Source organism: Lytechinus variegatus, chromosome 6, assembly GCF_018143015.1.
Source record: "Lytechinus variegatus isolate NC3 chromosome 6, Lvar_3.0, whole genome shotgun sequence".
Lineage (NCBI taxonomy): Eukaryota > Metazoa > Echinodermata > Echinoidea > Temnopleuroida > Toxopneustidae > Lytechinus > Lytechinus variegatus.
Genome location: NC_054745.1, coordinates 29,095,953 through 29,120,429, shown reverse-complemented (window position 1 = coordinate 29,120,429; position 24,477 = coordinate 29,095,953). Strand labels below are relative to the sequence as shown.

At 35.1% G+C, this 24,477-nt stretch overlaps 1 protein-coding gene across 1 annotated transcript in view; it reads right to left on the bottom strand.

The window, feature by feature from the left end:
• LOC121417693 (hyalin-like) overlaps window positions 1-20,504 on the bottom strand; it is a 37,026-nt gene extending 16,522 nt beyond the window's left edge. Inside the window, exons 1-7 of the mRNA XM_041611427.1 lie at window positions 20,480-20,504; window positions 10,274-10,594; window positions 8,452-8,724; window positions 6,785-6,919; window positions 3,493-3,651; window positions 2,616-2,750; window positions 1,464-1,619 (exon numbers count right to left, since the gene is read on the bottom strand). Of these exons, the coding sequence (XP_041467361.1) occupies window positions 1,464-1,619; window positions 2,616-2,750; window positions 3,493-3,651; window positions 6,785-6,919; window positions 8,452-8,724; window positions 10,274-10,594; window positions 20,480-20,504 (1,204 nt within the window). The remainder of the gene's footprint in view (window positions 1-1,463; window positions 1,620-2,615; window positions 2,751-3,492; window positions 3,652-6,784; window positions 6,920-8,451; window positions 8,725-10,273; window positions 10,595-20,479) is intronic.
• Between the last annotated feature and the right edge of the window lie 3,973 nt (window positions 20,505-24,477).

The following is a 24,477-nucleotide window of genomic DNA, read 5'->3' as shown; positions in this document are numbered from 1 at the left end:
GTTCGCATTTAATTGTTTGAGACACACAGCTTGTTTATTTAAATAAAAACGCGCTTAGACTGTTCATTTTTTCAGGTCGGAATATCAGAAATTTTGAACTCGCGCTTCGCACTCTCATTATTTAATTGGTGATACTTGTATCCTCTTCATTAATCACTAAAAACAGTCCTAATTGAGTCACTTTTCACGTTACTATATGATAAAATTTCGGCTCGCGCTTCGCGCTCGCATTAATAGTCGGATACTTATCTTTGTTCATGATTATAAAAACTGCTCTGAATCTTCAGTTCTAAGGACATAAAATATCAAAGATTTTTAGCTCGCGCTTCGCGCTCGCATTATATATTAAGACCACATGAGATACCTTATATTGTTTATAGCAATAAAAACTAACATATACTTAAAACTTCAGTCTTTAGTTAGGACTTCCCCCTGAAAAACCAACCAAAAAAAAAAGCCAGATTGTAGCGGCCAATCAAAAAAAATGTTGATCAAAATATTTTTCGGCCCCCCCTATTGGCGAAAGCTGGATCCGCCCCTGCAATGGGTAGCACAGGAGTCATTTGCCCCCTGTCAGTTGGCCCCAACCCCAAAATTTTGAGAAATAGAAAAAAAATGTATAGTCAAGCTGCGCTCCAAAACACATTTTTTTCCTTAAATAAAAAAAAATATCATTCATTCACTGTTAGCTCCCAATAATTTTTGTCAGTATCATAATCCTCTCAGTTCATTTTATAAAATTCAGAATGTTGGCCGCACGCTCTACATGCTCACAGTAACGGTTGACTGAGATAAGTAAATTATCTCTTCAAATTGGGCTTAAAAATCCAATGTTCAAGTCTATATGCCCGGGGGGGCACTCGACCAAAAAAGTGGTGGGGTGTGCCGCGGGCGAGACAAAAAACGGGGGGCTTGGAGCGGGCTTATCGTAAGAAGGAGGGTCCTCGGAACGGGCTTCGGAACGACAAATGTTTGTGAAAACGGGGGTCCTTGGAACGGATCGCCAGCGTGTGAGCGCGTATGCATCCCTACGGAACGGTCATGCGTACATGATGCAGCTAGCGCGGCCTCCGCCGGGGAGCTCTGCGGCCGCTTTTCACCAAAATTGCAGCTAATTCAACGCGAACGGAGCGGCGTATTAAACGAAAAATATGCGAAGCTTTGGAGCGGATTTCTCTCTTCTTTTTTCTCGATAAGAAGAAAATGCTATGCCTTGGAGCGGCTTTCTTTGTTCTTTTTCTCAACAAGGCAAAAATGCTATGCCTTGGAACGGAAATTTGAGTGTAAAAATGGGGGTCCCCTCCGCGGCACATACCCACTATGCATTATATACTGAGTGCCCCCCCCCCCCGCGGTCTATATGCTTCTCGCGATCAGTGTTTTGATTATTCGTTTTAGCGAGATACGTATCCTGCGTAAAAAAGGATTCAGCTCGCGCTACGCAGTAAATAAGATCCTTTTACCTTGACAAGTATCGTTTCCTTCGTGTACGCTGTATCCCAAGGCACACTTCCCCTGAGGACATGCTCCTGTTGTTTTATCACATGATGCATCATCCATGCAATAACATTTATCAATACATTGAGGTCCATAGTAACCGGCTTCACAGATATCAGGAACTGAGAAAATACAAGAGGGACATAAACACAAATAAATAGACGTTGTAAATGTAGCAATTATAATTTACAAGCAAGGATATTAAGCGTGTATGCTCTTACTATATTAGATGAATTCACACAAGTCTTTCGAGTCTTTCAAGCAAGCATTTTCTTTTAAACAAGGGAAATCGTAGACTCTGTCATTTGCATGTCACTATTTTGTGAAAAAAAATTAGTAAAAGTTTAAAATTTCATAACTGTCTTATTTTACATCCGATTTTGGTGACATTTTTAGCAAAACGCTTTTGTAATTATTATTTTGGCAATTTGATAAGTGTTTAAGAAGTGGATTTGGATGCAGATCCAAGACCGCTGTTACGTAGTAGTCTTGGGGCGCCCCCCAAATCATTCTCGGACGGGTTTCTAATCCGGTGTAAACGCACAACCTACCCGATAACCCATCTGAGCAAACCTATCTCGGACCACCTCGCGATTATTATAATAATAATAACCATAATGATAAATACTTTCTTTATACAGCGATTTCCCATATCGGCTAAAAGCGTTTTACAGCATATTATTACGCGATATTTCGTATTTTGCTTGTAGCATTTCCCTAATTGATGGGTCACATAAACGAACACTTCGTAAATTAGGAGGATGTATAAAAGTGTACGCAAAACGTTTTGCGAACCGTGATTACCTGAGTTAACGTTCCAAGTATTAAAAAAAACACACACATCCAAGCAAATTTACAACACACAATTCTATGCTGTGTTTTATTGCTTATTTTTTTAGGGGGAAGGGAAAATTAGTGTTTTAAAACGCGTTTCAAACATGTTTGAAAAAACAACAACAGCGTTTAAAAAACAGATCAACCCTCTTTGCATGCTGTGGATACAGTTGATTGTATCATGATGGAGTTTAAATGTGCAGAACCGTACACATGCATAATGTATACTGTTTCGTTCAGAACAAAACAGTTTTCTCTCAGACGAGCTAGAATAATAGACTTACTTTGACAATTGTTCCCTGACCAACCAGGCTGGCATCCACCTGTAGTACATATTCCACTAAAAGGGTCACACGATGACTCATCTGCACAGTGACATGTCTGTGAGCATCCTACGCCATATGTACCAACTAGACAATCTGAGAGAGGGGGTAATTTAATTCTTAATAAAAAAGGTATATATATATTTTGTTTGCCATCTCATCCTGGCCCTCTTCCTTTCTCTATTCATTTTTTCTTTCTCTTCCCTTTCTCCTCCCTCTCTTCCTCCCAATCATATTCCTCCTCCTCCATATTCGTGTCTTTCTTTTTCTCCTACTTCTACTACTGCTCCTTCTCCTACTTCTACTACTGCTCCTTCTCCTTTGTCGCCTGTACTCTTACTTAAGTCCAACCATGCCTGTAGAACTATTCCCCTTCAACAATAAAACAGAATGGACTAAATACTCCACCGCCATTTGATTTGTATCTGATGTTATAGCGCCAGCTGCGTCAGTTATGCGGCATCACGTTTGTCCGACTCTTCTGTTGATTACGGTTAATAAAAGTATTGATCCTAACTACAAAGTTGCTTCCGAGTCCTTATTTATTGTCGCACACTATCAGTTCAAGTAATCGCCTGTGGAAAGCGAAGACATGGTTCAGACGGAAATGATACTGTCATGTATGCTGATGTAGTATGGTTAAATGTACAAAACAGGAGACTTATCTTACTTTCATGGTTTGAAATATTAAATTCCAGATTTTTGTCAGGATGAAAGCACTTTACAAGCAGTAATAAAAATGAAAGTCACATGTCTAAACTGCTACTTTGCACGTATTGCAAAACATACCTTTCTAACTAGAACAAGATTGACTGACACCATTCACCACAAGACTTACCACTATCACATGAAAGGCCTTGGGAACCAACATCACATGAGCATCCATAAGGATCAGGTAGACAGAACAGAAAGCCACGACATTGAGTTGGCGAGTTACGATATGAGCAATAAGATTCGCAGTTTATTCCAAAGTTATTCCCTCCATCATCCCTGCAAACTGAAGAAAAGTTTGAAATGTAAATGATAATAATAATAATAATAATCATAACATTTGTAGGGCGCTTGATACTGGTGTTTCAAAGCGCACAGGTTGGCAGATAATAATAATATACAGCCAACTCATTAGAAAAGAAAAAAGAAAACAAGTTAAATCATAGACCGAGATGAGACTGCTGAAAACATTGAAGTGCTTGGAGGTTCACCGGGTAGCGCGTTTCCGTTTTACACCCTGGCGAAGGCATTTTCCGGAAAAGTAGCCAAAAAGCGACTAGTGAAGAGTCTACACACGTCGCTGGTTGCATGCATGCAGCGTGCGACACAGGCGAGTCCACCACCGCATGCAATTTGCAGTTACTGATCAGAGCACAGAGTTCCTCGGCACTTCATGTACAGAGAGAGCGGCAGTCAGGAGTGAAATCCGAACATGCTTTTGCAGTCGCGTTGTTTATGATAGTTTTTTTTTTCTAAAAATAAATCATTAACTAATTGAATAGAATGACAGACAAAATCAAAATAAACAGATATTATAATGGAAAGACAAATTGAAGTTTGATGGATTGATACCGGGATTGATACTTAGAAGCTGCCGAAAGATAGATATAGAAGACTGATAAATAGATAGAGACAAGATAGACAGATAGATAGAAATAGAGAGAGCGAGAGAGGTGGATAGATGGATGGATAGATAGATAAATAGAGAGAGGGGGATCGAGAGACAAGAGAGGTCGATATATAGAGGGAGAGGGGAGAGAAAGAGAGAGAAGGATAGATATATAGATAGATAGAGAGAGAGAGAGAGATGTTATAGATATAAATATGGACGGACAAAGAAAAAGAGAGAAAAAAGACAGACAGATACTAGAGAAGGAGAGAGATAAAGAATTAGAGAGACCGGTGTTAGATAGATAGAAAGATAAAGATAGAAAGATAAAGAATGAGAGAGAGGGAGAAGATTATTAACAAATTAACAGATAGATAAATACTCTAGTTAAAAAAAAATAGATAAATAGAGAGAAATAGAGAAAGACAGACAGATGGATAGATAGAGGGAGAGAGAGAGATAGAGAATTTGAGAGATAAATAGATGTTAGATAGATAAAGAATAAGAGAAACAGAGAAGATAGACAAATTAACCGATACTGTAGTTTCATAGATAGATAGATAAATAGATAGAAGAAAGACAGACAAATGGATAGAGAGAGAGAGAGCTGGAGAATTTGAGAGATAGATAGATGTCAGATAGATCAAGAATGAGAGAGAAGAGCGACAAATTAACAGATAGATAGGTAGAGAGAGAAATAGAGAAAGACAGACAGATGGATGGATAGATAGAGAGAGATAGAGAATTTGAGATAGATGTTAGATAAAGAATGAGAGAGACAGAATAGATTATTAGATAGATAGATACTGCAGTTACATAGATAGATAGAGATAGAATTTGAGAGATAGATATATAGACAGATAGAGAGAAAGACAGACATCAGCTGTCAGCATATAAGCTCAGCTGTACGGTATATGTTCTGCGGATAACTTCGGTGCGGACTTTGGATCGCGCGCCCAGCTGATAATGTAAACAAACGTAGACTTAGACTCTTCACTAGTCGCTTTTTGGCTACTTTTCCGGAAAATGCCTTCGCCAGGGTGTAAAACGGAAACGCACCGCCGGCGCGGCGTAATGGCGAACTGTGTGGAGTCGTTCGTGTGGTCGGGAATCTCACTACGACAATGGACCTTATAGTAGAGCTCTCAGTGTGGACGATAACGACATGATAAATCTTATGTAGCTCCTTCCAACCCTGCACTAATGGAGAAACTAGCATGGCAACTCATTAAGATTGAGATTTATTACATGATTCATTCCTAAACATGCTAAATGTGTACTTCTTATATCTGGGAATCGGTGTTGTAAGTTTTAACAAATCCTAAACACTATTCAATATATGTAAGCTTTATGAAAGCGTGTCACATATACATGTAGTACAAACAAATCGTTTCTTCCATTTTATCATAACAAATCATAAATGAGACCTGCCGCCCGAAAACCAACAATAAGTCGACCCAAAAGAGTACTGAGATTTTTATTGAGCTTGAAAGTTCATTTCCTAAGCATTAAAATGATATATGATATCTTAAAATTCACCAACAATAACCATTACAAGTACTTGATTGAATGCGGAGGAAATTATGCATGAGCTTAAAAAAATGATAAGGAGAAAACAAGGTTTGAAGTTTTTGGTTCACTCAAGCATGAGCTGTGCATACTGTGTAATCTCAGTAAAGCTTCCAAGCAGTCTGAGAAAAGTAATGTCCAAGAAACTCTTATATCTTATCTTTTATTCAATGTCATGACTTCAAAATTTTTACACTGTGAAGAAGAGTATTTTTTTCAGATAATTTATTTTCTTAATTTTGGGTTCTTGGAAACAAAATTTATACTTTGGCGTTTGACAAAGAACCTTACCTGGCGACTTATTTGTGGTTTTGGGGAGGTAGGTCACAAATTTTTATGTACATGTAGACTGTTTCATAATTGGTTAATATGCCAGATAATGAATAATAATAATAATAATAATAATAATAATAAAAATGATGATGATGATGATGGATGATGATCATGGTAATAATGATGATAGTGAATCATGATTACAGTAATAATAGAAACAAGAGTTTTACCGGGGCAATAGCATAATATGCCCGCCTGTCACGCGGAAAGTGGAGTTATTTGCCAAAGAAGAAGAATGGAAGACGGCGATTCTATATTTGACCTTTTGACCTCAGAATCAAATCATGTAAGTATCACACACACACAATTGTGTGAGCCCATATTAAGTTGAACTGAAGTTATCGCGTTTACAAGGAGCTGAGAAAGGTAAGATGAAAATATGTTACTGTGACCTTAATCTTTGATCTATTGATCTCAAAATCAATAGGCCTTCTGGGATCCATGCTAGTTTATCATACACACTAAATTATATGAGCATAGGTTAGGTTAAACTGAAGAAATCGCGTTTAAAAAGAGGTCAAAGACGGACGGACAGACAGACGGACACCGAGTAATACCACAATACGTCTCGTATTAAGACGGGCGTATAAAAATAGATGCCCGTATATTTTTTTTTGATAATGCTCACTTTCTAAACAATTCTTTCCTTTGAAATTGTTTGGGCAGATGCAAAGACCAGATTTATCATCACAGACACCACCGTTGTAGCAGTTATCACAGACACCATAACATCTAGGTGGACCCCACTTACCGGCAGGACATTCTAATGGCAGACACAAAGATGAAAAAAAAGATAAAATGAATAGAGAATTAGCAGAGGCCATGGACAACAAAGGGAACTGAAACAAAGTAAGTACTCTGTGTTTTGTCAAAATTATGCAAGTTGGGTTGTTAATTAAAATCATTTAAAATAAAAAAGGTCGCTTTTCATTGACTAAGCACAATTGCCAGTGGGTTGAATTTGCCCATCCCCCTAAACAAATTTTGTTCCTACACCACAGCGTAATTTGACCGCTCCGCTTGCTGACTTCCTATTTTCAAGTCTCACATATTTCATCTTTTGAGACTAAATCTACGTTGGACCATTCCGGCAAAAATCATATTCTTTATTCTCACTTATTGCAATATTCTTGTGAGAAGTTAATTGTCATAATGCATTACCCTATCATGTGTAAATAAAATTGGATATAAAACAAATTTGTTTTATTAAAATTAACAAATTTTTGATGAAAAAGATATTTTTCTTTGCCAGTGTTATTAATGTCATAATGAAAATTTCAAATTGTCCTTTGGATCATCAGAGCAATAAAAAATCTATAGGTTTTGAGACAAAAAAAACCAACAAAATGTTTAAAAATTGGACCTAACCCCATTTGACTTATGAGCTCTTCAGAAGAGCTTGGTTGGAAAAGAGGTTAGGTGTAATCCCCACCGAAATATACTTTCTTTTATTCTCCCATATATTGCAATATTTTTATGTGAAACTAAATTTTCATGATACCCTACCGTGTGAACATAAAATTGGGTATATAAGAAATCTACCTGTCTTCATATTTGTCCTATTATTCTTTTCCCCAAAAAATCTTTGTGGACCTAACCCCTTTTGCAACAACACTGAAATGGACCTATTGACCCCTTTTGAAAAAAATTGATTTTTTATTAGATATTTTTGCTCATTTTTTAATGAAAAAAATCAACTTTTCTTTGGTATCATCTTATAGAGCTACTAAAAAAGCTATACATTGAGACAAAAAAATTCAACAAATTTGATGAAAAATGGACCGGACCCCATTTGCAACTGATCTCTTCATTTCTGATAAAGAAATTATCAAAAACGTGATTTCGTGTACAACGTACATTAATTTTCATTTATGTAAAAAACATTTGCATATGGTGCATTAAGCCAAAACTCATAAACGTAGGATTATTTTTTTTTTACTTTACTGGTTTGAATTGATGAGAAAAAACATAAATACTGAGTCAATATGATTGGCAATAATCCATTTATCAACCCGGTGAAACTATTGACTATTGAATTTTTAAGCATTGTTTTAATATACAAAGTACTTTTTTTATTAAGCTGTAAATGAGTAACAAAATCTCGTAGCAACGTTTCTTTTAAAATCAGGATATTTTTTTCCTAATAAAAGAATATATAATTTCATATATTGAGAAGGACACCATAGAAAGGAAAGTCATATATCTCACTGCTTCCTTGAAAGCTAAAGTTTATTTAGTTTATGAAGACATCTTAAAATAAGTCTAATTAATTAGAAATTAGGAGATGGGGATTACCCCTGACGATAAGTCTGTATATTCCTCCTCTGTTTTGATCTCTCTCGCCATCGTAGTAGATCTCATAAATCCCTTGGTCTGATATCCGGATTGGGCTTGGGAAGCTGATACTGGTCTGTCCCTCAAATTGTGTAAGAACATCACCACCATCTTTCCTCCATGTGATACTTCCATCATCATCAGGTTGGTATCGATCAGTCATTGAGATCACTACTCCTGTGTCTGCCACACTGACTGTCTTTGTAAACACTCCATCACTTGGTATGAACTTAGCTGTTAATATGAAAAAATAAACGCTCATGAAGATTGAAACATAATTGAACTGGGGCCTGTTGCAGAAAGAGTTGCGTTTAAACGCAAGTCCTAAATGCGCGCTGTTGATTGGTTGAAAATCAAGTTGTGCATGATTTTTAGAGTTGCGATCGATTGCAACTCTTTCTGCAACGGGCCCCTGGTGTCTAAATCTTATTCTCAATGCACCATTATGCAACTTTTTTCTCAAATAAAGTAGTCTTTCTTGCAATTACTTATTAGATAAATGCAATGACACGTATTCTGCAGTCGGGTTTAACTTTAACTTAGGTTTAAAGTTGGGGTTTGAGTATGGATAGCAAATTGTTAATACATCACTAGCAGTAGATATAAAATATTTGAGCTCATTTGGCTCTCAAATCATTCTTAACTGTCTAGGAAGTATAAACAGATGATTGTCTTCACCATCGATGAATCGGGAAAGAGCACAGTAAACATAAGAAACATACAACTTAATACAACTTTTGACACCCATGTCTTCCCATAATTCTACCTAAGAGTTAGACCATGGTCTAAGTTAAACCTGGCATCATAATACGGGCAAATGCATTTAACTGGGGGGGGGGGGGGCAGTAAAAGCGCAGGACCACAGTTGATTATGCATGAAATATTTCAAAAAATTCAAACTGACAGGAATATTATTAAAGCTAATCAAACATAATGCGTGAGTGCGTTACAACTACAATCACTGATTTTAATGAGAAAAATGGTAACACACACAATACAAACATAATCCCTACAAATATTTTCTCGAAAACAATCTGATCCGTTTTTATATATAGTTGGTGTTCTTTGTGAGATGTATATTTTGAACGTAAAAGTAAGGTATGTCAATAACAAATTCAGACGTTTAAGCCTTAGTGCATATGCCGTGTACATTGACGCATGCGAAATGGTTTCGGTTGGAGAGGTGATTTGACCAATGGAATAAATTACCAGTGATCCACCAATAATCCAAATTAAATGCAATATCGATTCGATGGATTGTAATGATCTATATCTAAGCCTTAATGCACTAACTTTTTCCTCACTAAATATTTACTCGATTTGTTTGAAAAACCACTTTCTTATCTATGTCGTAATCTATTGTAGGCCCTGCATTTCGAATATCTCCAGCCAGCTGGGTTAGTAGAGGCTCGCCGCTGGCTCAGGGGGCATATACGATGATTACCATCAGTCGTAAATGCATGGAAGCGGGATTAAATCTCGCAGCATGGTGCGGGTGTCGCGTGAAAGAATTTTGCACACGATCGAAAATCAGATCTATAGGGCCTGTAACACAAAGCTTAGCAATGATTGTAGAGCAGTTTTCTACGTTTGCTTCCATTGACCATAATGTACAATAAATCTTAAAAACCAAGTGTATGATTAATCGTTAAATTTTGTGTTAGTTGATCTTAATGCTACCGTCCCTGAGGTTTGCGAAAGATGGCTATCATATTTTTTTCCCATCGTGGCTAGTTAGCTTACAGCATGCCGCTGTGAAAAGAAGAAGAACAAAAGATCTTACCATCACTTCTCTGAAAAAATGTAGTGACCCTTGTTACATCTCCACAAGCCGTAGCAGCCTCGCAGTAGAAGGGACCAAACCCGTTCGTATGCCAATAATCTCCATAATCAGAGAACCAAACAATCAATACATCTGCATGTATAGGGACAGGGTGATTTCTGTGTGGTGGTGGTGATATACTGGTTGTTATGGGTGCAGACCGTCCGAAGGACAATGTAGCATCCGCATGTTGTACACTGCGGTAGCATTGGTACCGTACATCATTTGATGTTTCGATTGCTGTATATCCTACGGACAGCACTGTGATACGAACCACCTCACCTGAAAATTAATAAGGAGATTAAACATAATTTCAATGCATTTTCACGCTTGAAAGTCCAAGTGTAGAACGCATTCTTACATTGTAAATATGTTCTTTATTTTGGTCAACTCATTTTATGAACGAGATGCGTACTGAATGAATGAAAACATGGTGATATTGAAACAGTCGACTTTCAATGTAAAAGACATTAGTTGAAGCAAACATTTATTTCATGAGAAAGTCTTAAAAATTAGGGTGAATTGCCATTATATATCATAGTTCTATAGTTTTGGTACATTAAAATGAAATTATCTTTCCGAAATCATGATATCTTAGCTACATACGGGCATTTCTCTGTTCTGTGGACTGGGGCCTTAGAGTAAGGCCCCCATTCCACAGAACAGAGACTATTGAAGAACCACTGAAAGACTTTTAATTGGTGAGGTCTTACAGCGGTCTTCAAGATCACAGAAATTTGTCATTTCTGTGAAATGGCTCAGAAAGACCCATCAAAGAACTGATGGATTACTATTCCTAGACCAGTCCTATAGAGATCTTTCAATGGCCTTTCAGAGATCTTTTATGCAACAAGTGATCTTCCAGAATTATTTCCATTGACTTTGCCTGGTCTTTCAATGATCTCTTATGAGTCTTACAGTGAACTCCGCAAAAATCTTGAGAGACTGCCAAAAGATCTTTGAAAGACTATGAAGACCTTTGAAAGTTCATCGAAAGACAGCTGAAAGACCACTGAAAGACTATTTTCTTGTAAGACTGTTTTGAAACGTTTCAAAAAGGTTTGGAGTCTATGAACACCACGAAGACCGCTGAAAGATCGGTCAGGACTTGTGTAAGACCTCAAAGACCATTGTAAGTTCATTGAGAAACCTCTGAAAGATCAGCCAAAATTCACGGTCTTTCAAAGGTCTTTCAGCGGTCTTCTTCTCTGTGGAATGGGGGTTTAATACAAAGAACACATTTATGGGATAGTGCACTTATATTTTTCGGGAAAATATCCGACAGTTTATTCCATGATTATTTTTCAGCAATTAGTACACATTTTCTTCCAAAGCCATTTGGTACGTTTTTTTTTATTAATACATACAAAAACTTGGGTGGTAATTCTATTGGACAACATTTAAACTCGTTTTATATTTATGATATTTATCTTCAAGAAAGCATTTGATTCGATTGATCACGATTTTACTTTTATTTGAAGACCTAGAATCGATAGCCGGAGGTCCAATGTTGATCAACTGGGTCAAAACCTTTTATCAAAACATTGAGGGATGTGTGCTAAATAATGTGCTAAATAATCTACCGCCTATATCCTATATCAAGAGGTATAGGCAGGGGGATCTATTTACTCCGTATCTTGTTTCTGATTGTAATCGAAGTATTACAATTACGTGTAAGAGTTTTTTAAAAATACAGATATGTAGTTCTGAATCCAACCTCTCAATGTATGCCGGTGATATTATTTTTTTTTTTGCCCTTTGCTTTAAAGTCTTACTCAAAATATAATAGCAGGGCCTGCTGGGAGAACAGTTTTCGGAACTGAAGTGGCTACCCTGGGTAAATATGCCGCTATTATTATTATTATTATTAAATATTAAGACAATTTGAAAGTTGTTCCAGCCTGACATTTAGCAATGAAAATACACAAATACTAAAAGAGGAAAGAGATGTTAATTGTATCGATGACGTCAACACAGTACAGATTTAAAAAGACCTTGGAAGAGATGTTGGTATGGTGCCAGATACATCCAAGGTTAAATGAAAATAAGGATCTATTGTTATGAACAAAACAGAAATAGAATATGTGGAAACAATGAAATGGTAATTATGTGGTAATGTGGAGCGTTGTGGCCCAGTGGAATCGTCTTCGGACTTTGAAACAGAGGGTCGTGGGTTCAAATTCCAGCCATGGCGTCATTTCCTTCAGCAAGAAACTGATCCACAATGTGCTGCACTCAACCCAGGTGAGGTAAATGGGTACCGGGAGGAAGTAATTCCTTAAAAAGCTGTGTGCGCTATGAACGCCTAGCTTAGCCACAGTGGTGTTAAAACTGACACCAATTGGTGTTAGTAGAGGACCACACCCCGAGGTGTTAAAATAACACCCTTCAGATTGAACATAACACCAAAGAGTGTAACTGTAACAACCATATGTGTTACAATAACACCTATAGGTGTAAAACTAATACCACCAATTTAACACCGGTGTAAAATAACTGGTGTGGTCCTCTATGTACACCGGTTAACACCACAGTTTTTGCTGTGTACGTATGCAAAGTATATTAATATTGTACCCACGTAATGCAGCAATAGAAGTTTGAATTTTATTCGAGGCAACAAGCTTCCCTCCCCTCCCACCCAGGTACTTTTGTAATGTTTCATTGTGACCGGAGGACCCAACGTCAGAACACAATTTAGACACACATGGGAATGTGTGAAGGAGTCTCATAATAATGAGGTAGTGAGTGTTTATTGTTGGGTGTCACCACAAAAATTTATTTCAGTTCATGTATTGTTTATAAAACTTCAGGACCCTGACCGGTGTAAAACAATCATACATATATATATATCAAAAGAAAGGTAATGATTCAAAGAATACAAATATACCAAAAACATTACATAGCTCTCCTTCCATTTCTTAAAGATATTAAATAAAAATCAAAGAAACTTCTCCTCCAAAGTAGGCTTCGATTGAGCACCCCCACGTCGCCTGGAAATGATGACGTCACGTTGTGTCTGGAGGGTTGTGATTCCATAGGTTTGTGTACAAAAGCACTGGGTATTTTCTTCCATTTCCATGTTATGAATTCCTTTATTTTCGTTTTCAGATGAAAATGTCACTCAAAATTATTCACTATTGAAATTGCTGTAAACCTAAAACTATTCATTACAATTTTTTTTTTAAAGATTTATTTGCTAGGCTCTTATTGGGCTTAAATTGCTATGTCAGGAAAAGTTGTTATACAAAATCTAAAAGCAGATAGAATTGAAATCTGCGCCAAATAAGCAGGAAATAAAATATAGCAAAAACTAGTTTAAAGCTGTAGATTTCATAAATTCAAGCTTGTGGGAAAAATATATGTGATATCCCTCTGTGATAGAAGAGAATGAAATGCATTATCTGGAAAAATCACCCAGTTTTTTGTGTACAAACCTATGAAATCAAGACGCTTCTTACACAACGTGACGTCAAGGTCTCGAGGCAAGTGAAATGCACAATAAAGCCTATTTTTTAAGCTGGGTTCAAAGCCCAATAATTGGAATATTTTTAAGCGAAATACTCAGCTGGGAAGCGGTGAAAATGCATAAAGCATACATTGCTGTGTTTAGTAGCTTATAAGCTTTCGATTGGTATATATATTGTCAATTTCATTTTTAGGTCCGGTCTGGGTTTTTAAGCAACAAAAATTATAGTTTGTGTATGAAAATCAGGTCATGAAATTTGCATATAATCATTTTGATAGATTTCGTTGCTTCCACAAAAAATTGTTAAATTTTTTTTTCTCCAATTTTTTCTTACTGTACTTTTGTGACATTTCATGTCAAGTATAGAATTGTTATATTTCTCAAATTATTATTTCATCTGTTTATATCTTTACTTTCAAGCATAACATTACTATAATCTTTGTTCATATATCTACTTTGGATAGAATATGTACGTCTGTAATCTGAAGTGAAATTATTGACTGAGGTCTCAGCCTCCCTTTTAGACAAGGTGCAGGAGTTATCATATGCAAATTAGGCCATAAAGCTCATTTATTATTATTTTGGGAAATTTCTTGGTTCATAATAGCCAAAAATCAAAAACAAATTTCTCATCTTTAACTATTTAATATTTGGTGTATTTTTCAGCATGCATAAACACTCTAAATATGATGGATTTAAATTCATATTTCAAAACACATACTAACAACTAAATCCAAGCTGGCTTCCAAAAAGGAGTCTGATATGGCTTCTGATACTTATGAAGAAAAAGGCAAAATTCATGTAATATCCGTCTGTTGGTGTATGCATCATAGTTTCAAGTGTCAAATAACACTTTGAATTAATTACAACATGCATTAGTTTATGTGCCTACACAGCAAGAAACTGTGGTATTAACCAGTGTACATAGAGGACCACACCAGTTATTTTACACCAGTGTTAAATTGGTGGTGTTAGTTTTACACCTATAAATGTTATTACAACACCTTTTGTTATTACATTTACACTCTTTGGTGTTATGTTTAATCTCTAGGGTGTAATTTGAACACCTCAGGGTGTAGTACTCTATTAACACCAATCGGTGTCAGTTTGAACACCGCAGTTTTTACAGTGTAAAACCAAAGAAGGCTTTCAAAATGGGGTCTACCAAATGTACCTAGCAGACCTGTTACCGTAGTGATCTTGAGAAGAAGGCGATGTCCCTCTCCATATTAAACACTGCATTGGTGTAACATCATTGGGTGAATCTCTTGGATTTTGAAATTGCGGCTGAACCTTTTTTTTAGGAAAACACTGGTAGAAATTTCAGCATGAACAGACGAAGAATTTTTCTACTAATATCCTAAATCGACCGAGAAGGAAATACTAGAGGATTCTAATAATTGTAAGAAACAAAACCGAAAAAAAACAGGCAAAGCAAAGCAAAACACACAAACCAAGAATCGGTTAATATTTTTCCCATTACACATGTAAATGTTAATTATAATGATGATTTCATTTGCATAAAACTACAATGACTATGCGGCACGATTGATGAAAGAGTGCTTCAGAGTGAGTGTTAAGGTCAAATACAATGGCCTAAATTAAAAATCTTTAGCGGATTATTATCTTTTTTGCCTTAGTAATTTTTCAGAGTGTCAAAAATGTTTATAAAGTCACTATGTACAATGGACCTGACTTTATTTGTCGAGATATCTAGTCTATTATAATATATTAAAACATATTTATTTCAACAGTTCCGCTCCATCATATTGTTAAACAAATTTAAGTCGAATTTAAATTAATACGATGAGATGCAAATTCAATACAGCGTATCCCACCAATATGTGCTGATGACAATTACATGAGTACAGTTTGAAAATTACCAATTACAATGTATTTATTCTTTTTGTTGTTAAAAAGCATTTTCTTTAAATAGCTGGTTTAAATTACATGCGATATGGTCAATTGAACACAGAGATACGAACTTTTCTTCAGATTTCATTGGAAAATATCCGAATCCAACTTTTGCATTAAGTAGTTTGTTTAGATAGGTTCAGCTGATTTATCTATTTCAGGGGAGCAAATTAATATTTGTTTGTATTAATTTTACTATACTGTGAGACACGATGTATTAATCAATAATAAATGAATTACTCACCGCAAGATACGGGAGATAAAGATTGGGCGATAAAGACGGCGACAAGTATCAACTTTGACAAAACACATCTCTCCATATCTGAAGATCAGAATCAATGCTTCCCTGCATATGAAAGAAAGACAATATGTAATTATGCAATCAGAGTTACATACCTGCTGAAATAAGGTTCTGTATTTTTGAAGGTTCGTTAAATCGTGGTGGAAGGGGGGGGGATAATGTTGTTCGATTGTTATGAGGATGGGGAGGCAAAAACAAGGGCTATGGATCAAAGTAGAGCAATGATTTTTTGAAGTATTTTTAGATTATAGTATTAAGGCTTTATTTTTCCGCGAGAGAGTGTAACGAGTGAGTGGTTTGAAAAAAAAATCAAAGCTGATGTTTAAACACTGTTTTTTTTTTGTTTATTACTGTTCAAAGGACATTCTTTGGAGGTGGTTCGAGTGTGAAAAGCAAGCACAAGGTTTTGTACATTTCGATAAGAAATGAAAATAAAACATTCTGAGCATGTATGTCATCAGGATCCGGAGCAGTAAAGCCAGGATAGGGCTTCGGTGGCGGACGCAAATCCTGATGAAAGTCGTTCATGGGATTTTTTTTAATCAAAATGTAATTCTAATGATTTTGCCTATAATGATAAATGATGCTGCAAATTATCTCATACAATCATTACATCACCGCATTCACTTTATTAAAAGTATTGGTTTTACAATAAGTTGGGGACCTTGTAATTTCTAACAGTGAAATAGCGGGGGTAAATAACGTATCTGGTGAACATGTTTATGTCTCTTTTATAATCATTGTTATGCTCCATTACGGACGATGCTTAACTGAAAATAAGCAAAAAGTTAAGTAGTTTGGATATTCAAAAAGTTACAAAGCCATCAGATAGTACAATTTGAAAATTCTTCTTCTCTTCTGCTCCTTTTTACTATTTCTTCTTCTATACTTACTTGTTCTGCTTCTTCTTTTTCTTCTTCTTGTTCTTCTGCTTCTTTTTCTGAATCTTTTTCGTCGTCTCCTTTTTTTCGCCTTTTTCTTGCTGTTGTTCTTCTGCATGCTTTTTTCTTGTCCTTCTTGTTATTACTTTTCTTCTTCTTCTTCAAGTTGTTTTATTTAGGGACTCTTCTTTCAACCTTGATCATTCTCATTTTGTCTTAATTTTCTTTTTGCTTGTTCTTATTTTTTATTCCTTTTCCCGTCCACTCTCATTTTGCATTTACATTTGAGATAAGGGATATGCCTAATATAAGGCCTAGAACGGACAACATACAATGCAGTATTAAATTTCCACAGTGTTTAGGTTCAAAAATGAAAAAGAAAAACACAACATGAATAAACTGTGCGTGTAATGACGTAATGGGAATAGTCCAACAAGCCATTATCGCAAATGGAAATTAGACAGATTGGAAATAAACGCAATAAATGCGATACACCCTAGGAATTAGACGACCTGGAAATTAGTTGAGAGGGAATTAGACAAAGTGGAAAATAGCCGTCATGGAATTTTGACCAACTGCACATTACACCATCTGCTATATAGGGCAAATGAATAATAGACCAAGTGGGATTAGACGAACTGGTATTAGACCAATTGATATTAGACTAACCGACAATTACACGACCCAGTATTAGACCAAATTCGATTAGACCTAGTGACATTAAAATACTTTAGACGAAATGACAACTAGGCAAAGTGTGACGATTAGCTAAACTGGGCATTACTAAAAAAATATAAAACCAATTGACTACTATAGCTCAAGTGGACATTAGACCATCCGGCTATTAGACCAAGTGGCCATTAGGCTAGCTGGCTATTAGCCAAGTGGTCACTAATCTGCATATGCAGACCTCTTTAGTGACCTAGTGAGCCACAAAAGTAGAGTAAAGTTCTTAATCATGCATGTAAGAGAAACAAAATAAACCGTTATCGTGGGAAATTACAAAAGAATGGAAAGACTTTATCATATTATTGTGAACATAATTTTATCTTTTACTCTCCATTTCCTATCTTATACTTTCCTTTTAGTTTTTTCTGTCGTAAAATTTCCATGGGGACCATGACCATGACTTAACCAGTGAACCACTTTCCAAGAACAAAATATTTACACAACAAAGAATAAAATATCGTTTTGATTTTCCATCGGTATGAATTAATAAAAAATGCAAAGGTAATTTCTTTAAGGAAAATTGCAAGATAGAAATAGTTCTGTAGTTGTTTATATTTATTTTTTTCACCCTTTTTGAAAATCAAAATAAACTAAGAGACCTTTGATTTACCAGGATTTTTTGTAAACATTTGTTGAAAATAAAACATAATGGATCGTCTATTGAAACATAAATTACATTTACACTATACAGCCTTCTAATGGGGCAGATGGTTATTGCAGACCTCCTAAGAACTACAAAGAAAAAAATTATACGCGTCATTTGGGTCTTCCATATAAAAAAATACCAGACCAGCCGTGCATGATAAAATTTGATGAGAAGTGATTAATAATAAATTCCAGTTGTGGTAACCATGGTAACGATCTCAAAATGAACTGGAACAGAATCCATGAAATTACCACAAAAGTGCTTGTAGTATACGTACAAAATATGTTCCGAATAGTTGTGGAAGAAAAATAAATCAGAAATGTAATGATGGAATTCCATTTTCAAGCATTCTTAATACACTGTTCCACATGTGTCTTTTCTGTGTTGGTGATCATCAGAATGACCGATTTTGAGTTAAGATTTCATGATTTGAAAAAAATAAGTTTCCTTTAAAGTGCAAGAGCTACATGTATAATTATATATTGACAGTTGATTAAAAAACTTTCTCATTGACACAATCTTTGCTGCCACTACTGTCTTTTACCTTTCAGGTTATTATCTGATAATATCTTTTTTGAACTTTTGTTTTGGGTTGATTTTGTACTTAAGATTCAGAAATATGACATAAAGGAAAATAGTCAAATATATCACAATATAAAATACTATCATTCGATATTTTTACGACAAATATTGACAAAAATATTGATAATGCACGAAGGTGAGGTAGCTGATACACCATTTAATTACAAAACCAGCCCGGGATACTAACCAATCTCTAACCTTTATTGATCATATATTAGTAATGTTAATCATTTACCCGAGTCGGGAATTATTTTGTCTGATATCTCAGACCATTTTCCGATTTTAAACAGTCCCGTTAAGGTTAACAAAAAATATTCCCCGTAGCAAAAGTTCCTGATAGTAGCACCTAATGATATAGAAATATACAAATACCATTAATAATATATTCACCACACACCTATAGACACGTACCATTAGTCAATAAATGTTATTTTGAAAAAAATCAAAGACTCACTTGGATATTGAAATTAACATTGCGGTCGATAAATCACAGGAACCATTTATACGCCGATAAAATAAATTGTTCTGAGAAGTCGCATCACAAATACATTATGTATAACAATACTCTTAGAAAAAAAAATCGCGCAGCGATAAACGAAAATACTTTACAAACCAGTTAATTCGTTCCAATCACCATGTAAATATATCATGGAAAACTATAAGCAATGGCTTGAATAAGCATGGCATAGGATCGCAACTTAAAATACTGAAACGCGATGAAGTCGAAATTCATTATTCTCTTCGGATAGCTGACATATTCAATCAATACTTTTCAAAGATCGGAACAATTTTTGACAGCAATATACCATTAACACAAAATGAATTTACTGATTTCATCCACCTACCAAATCCTAATTCTCTTTTTCTATTACCAGTACATTGGAATGAAATAAGAGATACAGTGAACAACTGAAATATATAAATGAAAAAGAGCTGGTATTGATGCTATTGTCTTAAAGAATGCTATAGAATGCATCGTTGATCCATTAAAACACATATTTGATCATTCCTTAAGTATAGCGTCGTGCCAGACAATATGAAAGTATCTAAAATAATTCCAGTGAACATAAATGAATGAAGATAAATGAATAATGTATGTAACTATATACCGTTATCTTTATTGCCTACTGTATCAGATGTTCTGAAAGGATGATTTGTACAAGACTACGATGTTGTTGAATAAATATAATATAATTTCCGAAAGCAGGATAGCCTTAATATATATTTATCGTAATAAGAAATCACTTTCAAAGGCTACGCTCAACTTAATTACTAAAACACACAACGACTTCACATAGATAATAATCTCATGGTAAAAAATATCCGTTTTCACCCAAATACCCATTTTGACACATTTGTGCCTTTTATTTAGCCTGCCCCGCCCCCATGCGTTCCCACCCTCGTAACAATTGAACAGCAACTGTGTTTCTAATCCCTTTGCCTTCCATCAAGCTTGCCCTTTTCCGGTTTTCCGGCTTATTATATACATTATTCTTTTTATGGATTAACGAACCTTCGGACTAACGAGCCTTATTTCGTTTTCGGACCTTCGGAATTACATGTACAACACTCAATTCGTTTCGGACTACCGAACCTTAGGAATAACGAACCCCTTTTTTCGGATTAATGCACCCTCGGAAAAACAAACCTTCGGAATCGCGGACTTCAACCATATTCGTAATATGTCTGCATGCCCAAACCTTAAATAAAACCTAAGTCATTCAGGAGACAAGGTCAACACAACTTGCGATCTTCTTTTTAGCACGAGTAATAGGGAATATGTTTAGTCAGTATATGCAGACCTCTTTAGTGACCGAATGAGCCACAAAAGTAGAGTGGCCAGATAGACAAGATTGAGCAAAGGTTTTTAAAACGTGCAAGTGAGAGAAAAAGGCGTGCAAGAAAAATAAATCCTTTTAATATGAAAATTACCCAAACGAATTGGATAGACTTTATCATACTATTGAGAACATCATCTTATATTTCACTATCTACTTATTTTCCTCTTATTTCCTTTCCTTTCTATTGTTTCTCCATGTCGTATTTTTTACGGGGCTGTGACTATTACCCAAGTACCCCCATCCCATTCGCTACGCCAGTGAACCAGATTTGTTGGACAGCAAACAAAATGGTGCTAAGTTGATGCAACAAAATTTATTTTATAGATGACGCATGGATTTTCCTTTGGTTTGAAGTAATACCGAAAAAATGGTAAGCTAAAACATACTTTATTTTTGGGGAAAATGATACAATAGATATAGTCCTGTAGTTATTTATTACCTTTTTGTCACCCTTTCTGAAGTTTGAACTAATTTTAGAGACGTTCAATTTATCAGGAAAAATGTTTTTCATCAATCACCAGTTGAAAATATAACATTTATAATGGATTGTCTATGGAAACAATTATTACATTTACGATTTACAGCCTTCTAAAGGGGCAAACGATTATTGCACAGGTCTTTAAAATTACAAAGAAAAACATTAAACGCCTCATTTGGGTTTTCAATGTCAAAATACAGACCAGTCATGCATGTACAAAATTGATGAGAAAGTGATTGAGTTAAATTGCATTTGTGGTAACGATCTCAAAATGACCTTGACAGAATCCATGAAATTACACCAGAGTGTTTATAGTTATACAAAACAAATATGTGCCAAATAGGTCTGGAAAAAAATGCGTAATTGCTGAGAAACGAGAGAAATTTGCGCGCAATTCCATGAAACGTCCGTTTTTTCCTAGCAATAATAATAGACTTGTTTTTTTTGTGTTAGTGATCTTCGGGCTTATCGATTTTGAGCTGAGATTTCATGATTTTGAAAAAAGATTTTAAGTTTTCATTAATATACTTGATATTATTCGGAAAAATAATCTTCACTTAAAAGACTTCTCATGAAATAATTGTTAGTGCAACTACTTTTTTACCTTTAAAGTTATTATTTGGTAATTTTGATATTTTAGTCAAGAGTAATAAGCAATATTATACAAAGGGGAAATAGAGATCTTGAACCAGGTTTCTGTGAAACCACTATTTGAAAATTGGGTGCCCAAAACTAGATATTTAATTCACATTATACATGCACATGCTATATGGAAATTTATTGGCTAAGGTCTGGGTATTCATATCTAATGTAGAGTAAAATAACGAAACGTTTAAGTTTGAATTAATATTTATTATCAAGAGAGTATATTCAGAAGTATTCACAACTATTAACATCCCTGAACTGCTGAAAGCTTCATAAAAAATTGGCTCGTCAATTAGAGGAAAAGAAGATTCATTAATATTCTGATTGAACTGTGATTTGAACTGAGGATGTGGAGTGGCCGCTTCTGAATCCATACTGACTTTTGTAAAGAGCATTATGCTTATTAAATAAAGGATAAGTCTATTGTATATATGCACCTTCCCAAAATTTTGGTAAATTAGGAAGAACGGCGATTGGTCGATAGTTTTTTATGTTTTCCATATCGTCCTTTTTATTTATCTGTGTTACTTTTGATATTTTTATATTATATCACATGGAACTAAACCTTGCTGAAGACTACTATTTAGAAATGTATTTAATGAAGATTAACAATCACATTGATTGGTAGTTTAATTACTTCCAATGAGATATTCAGATATTCAGATATTCAAAATTTATTGTCATGCTCAAAATAAAAATTACATTGGCACAAAAATCATATTCCGGCTGTTGGTATTCAAAGAACAATATATAACATATAATAAATAATTACAAAAATAATGGCATTAAATAATATACACAAAGACCTAATACTGACCCAGAACAAAATGATACGCTGCAAGGGCAGCTGCACTGAAAAACTTTACCTGGTGCCGAGGGGGGGAAACGTCTCAAGCACGGTGCCAGCCCAACACATCCATGGGCCCCGGTTCGACATTGAAATAATCACAACACATCACACTACAAAAACACAAATAACCCATCCACACCACACCAGTACCCCCCAAAACTCCACACCAAAAACACACCTCACACCACAACACAAACCACAAACACACCATACCAACCTACACTACACACCACTACAAGTCATTGATAACAATGTCGAAACGGCACCCATGCAGTGCCGGAAACCACCACCACGCCTGGCGGTCCCCCTCAGGACCAAGCAGCATTGCCTCAGCACAGCCGCCCCAATGAAATAGGATCAAGGCCAGATCTGGATTTTTTTTCATTTGTTTTACAATTTCGAAATTTCATGACATGTAATTGGTTTAAAAAAACATAGAAAACCAGTAAAGATTCTTCAGGTATGTGCTAAATCCGATATTATGATCATAAGTCATGATTTTATTCTGTAATTTACTAACAATCGCCATATGCATGTTATCTTTTATTTGTTTTCATTTTCTTTGAGACTCGATATATTTGTTTTATTATTGTTTCTTTTAAGAAATGTATTTGTTAATTTCCACATTGTAGTCATATCATTTTTTTACGCCATGAAATGTGTCTAGATGAATAATGTGATAGAGCATTTTCTTTTAATTTCAACGAACTTCGAAATTTTGTGTATTTCTAGTTCATTGTTCATTGTCACGAAGCTAAATCATTAAGTTATGTAGGTCCCAGGAATGAGATTCCCCAAATGATATATGAATTTACAATTTATATCTTCCTTTAGAAAACAGTACAAAAATTTTCTAGTGAATGATTATTAATTTTCGCAGTTGATATCAATGCATTACTTGTACCCTATCTACCCCCCCCCCCCCACTTTGATTCGAGTCTTTTTGTATTTTTTTTGTCCTCTGTCCCTTTTCCTACATTGCATTTACTACAATGATATGATGTTGTCTTTTTACTATGTTTTGGCGATCCAGCCTTACAGATTTCTGATAACCTTCATGGAAAGCCACGCAATGTATTATATTATCTAATCACATTATTTGATGTAAGTTTCTTTGCATTTTTATCCTATTTGGCGAAATTGACGATTGAATTGAATTGTGTTAGAATGGACTTAAGATGTACTAGTTTTATAAATGTTTTCGTCTTGTACATTTTTTTACGCAAGGTTTGTTTTCAGTATTCTTGACATGATTATTTTTTTGCAGTGGAAAATAATCCTTGTACATAGGAAGACATTTGCTTAAAATAGAATTACATGAGTCCTCAATGTTATTGCACGTATTATTCAAGTCAGTGTCAAGTAATTCTTCCGAAGATTTCAAAATGATTGTCTCGCTAGTTAATATTTTAGAAATAAATGTAATATCTTCAGCATAATTTTTTCATAAATGAAAATGTATCTGTCATCAATAAAGATACTGACAAATCATCAGGTATATCATCAGTTCTGTGTTGATAAATATATTTTCCAGTGGAAGACAAGTGACTAAAATAAGATGAGGTGAAGACTTGGAAAAAAATCTGTCATCTTACTTTATAAAATTTTCGCTCGCGCTTCTCGCTCGCATATTTAAATATCAAGTTTGGAAGTTAATATAAAAAACATATTTCACCTCGGAAATCAAACTTTGTACGATTTACAAATTGATTTTGTAAAAGTGCTCTGTAAAAATGTCAGCTTTATGGTCTGAATATTAACATTTTATGCTCGCGCTGATTTTGATTTATCAGGTACCTATTATTTTCGTGTATTCCATAATGTTTTTAAAA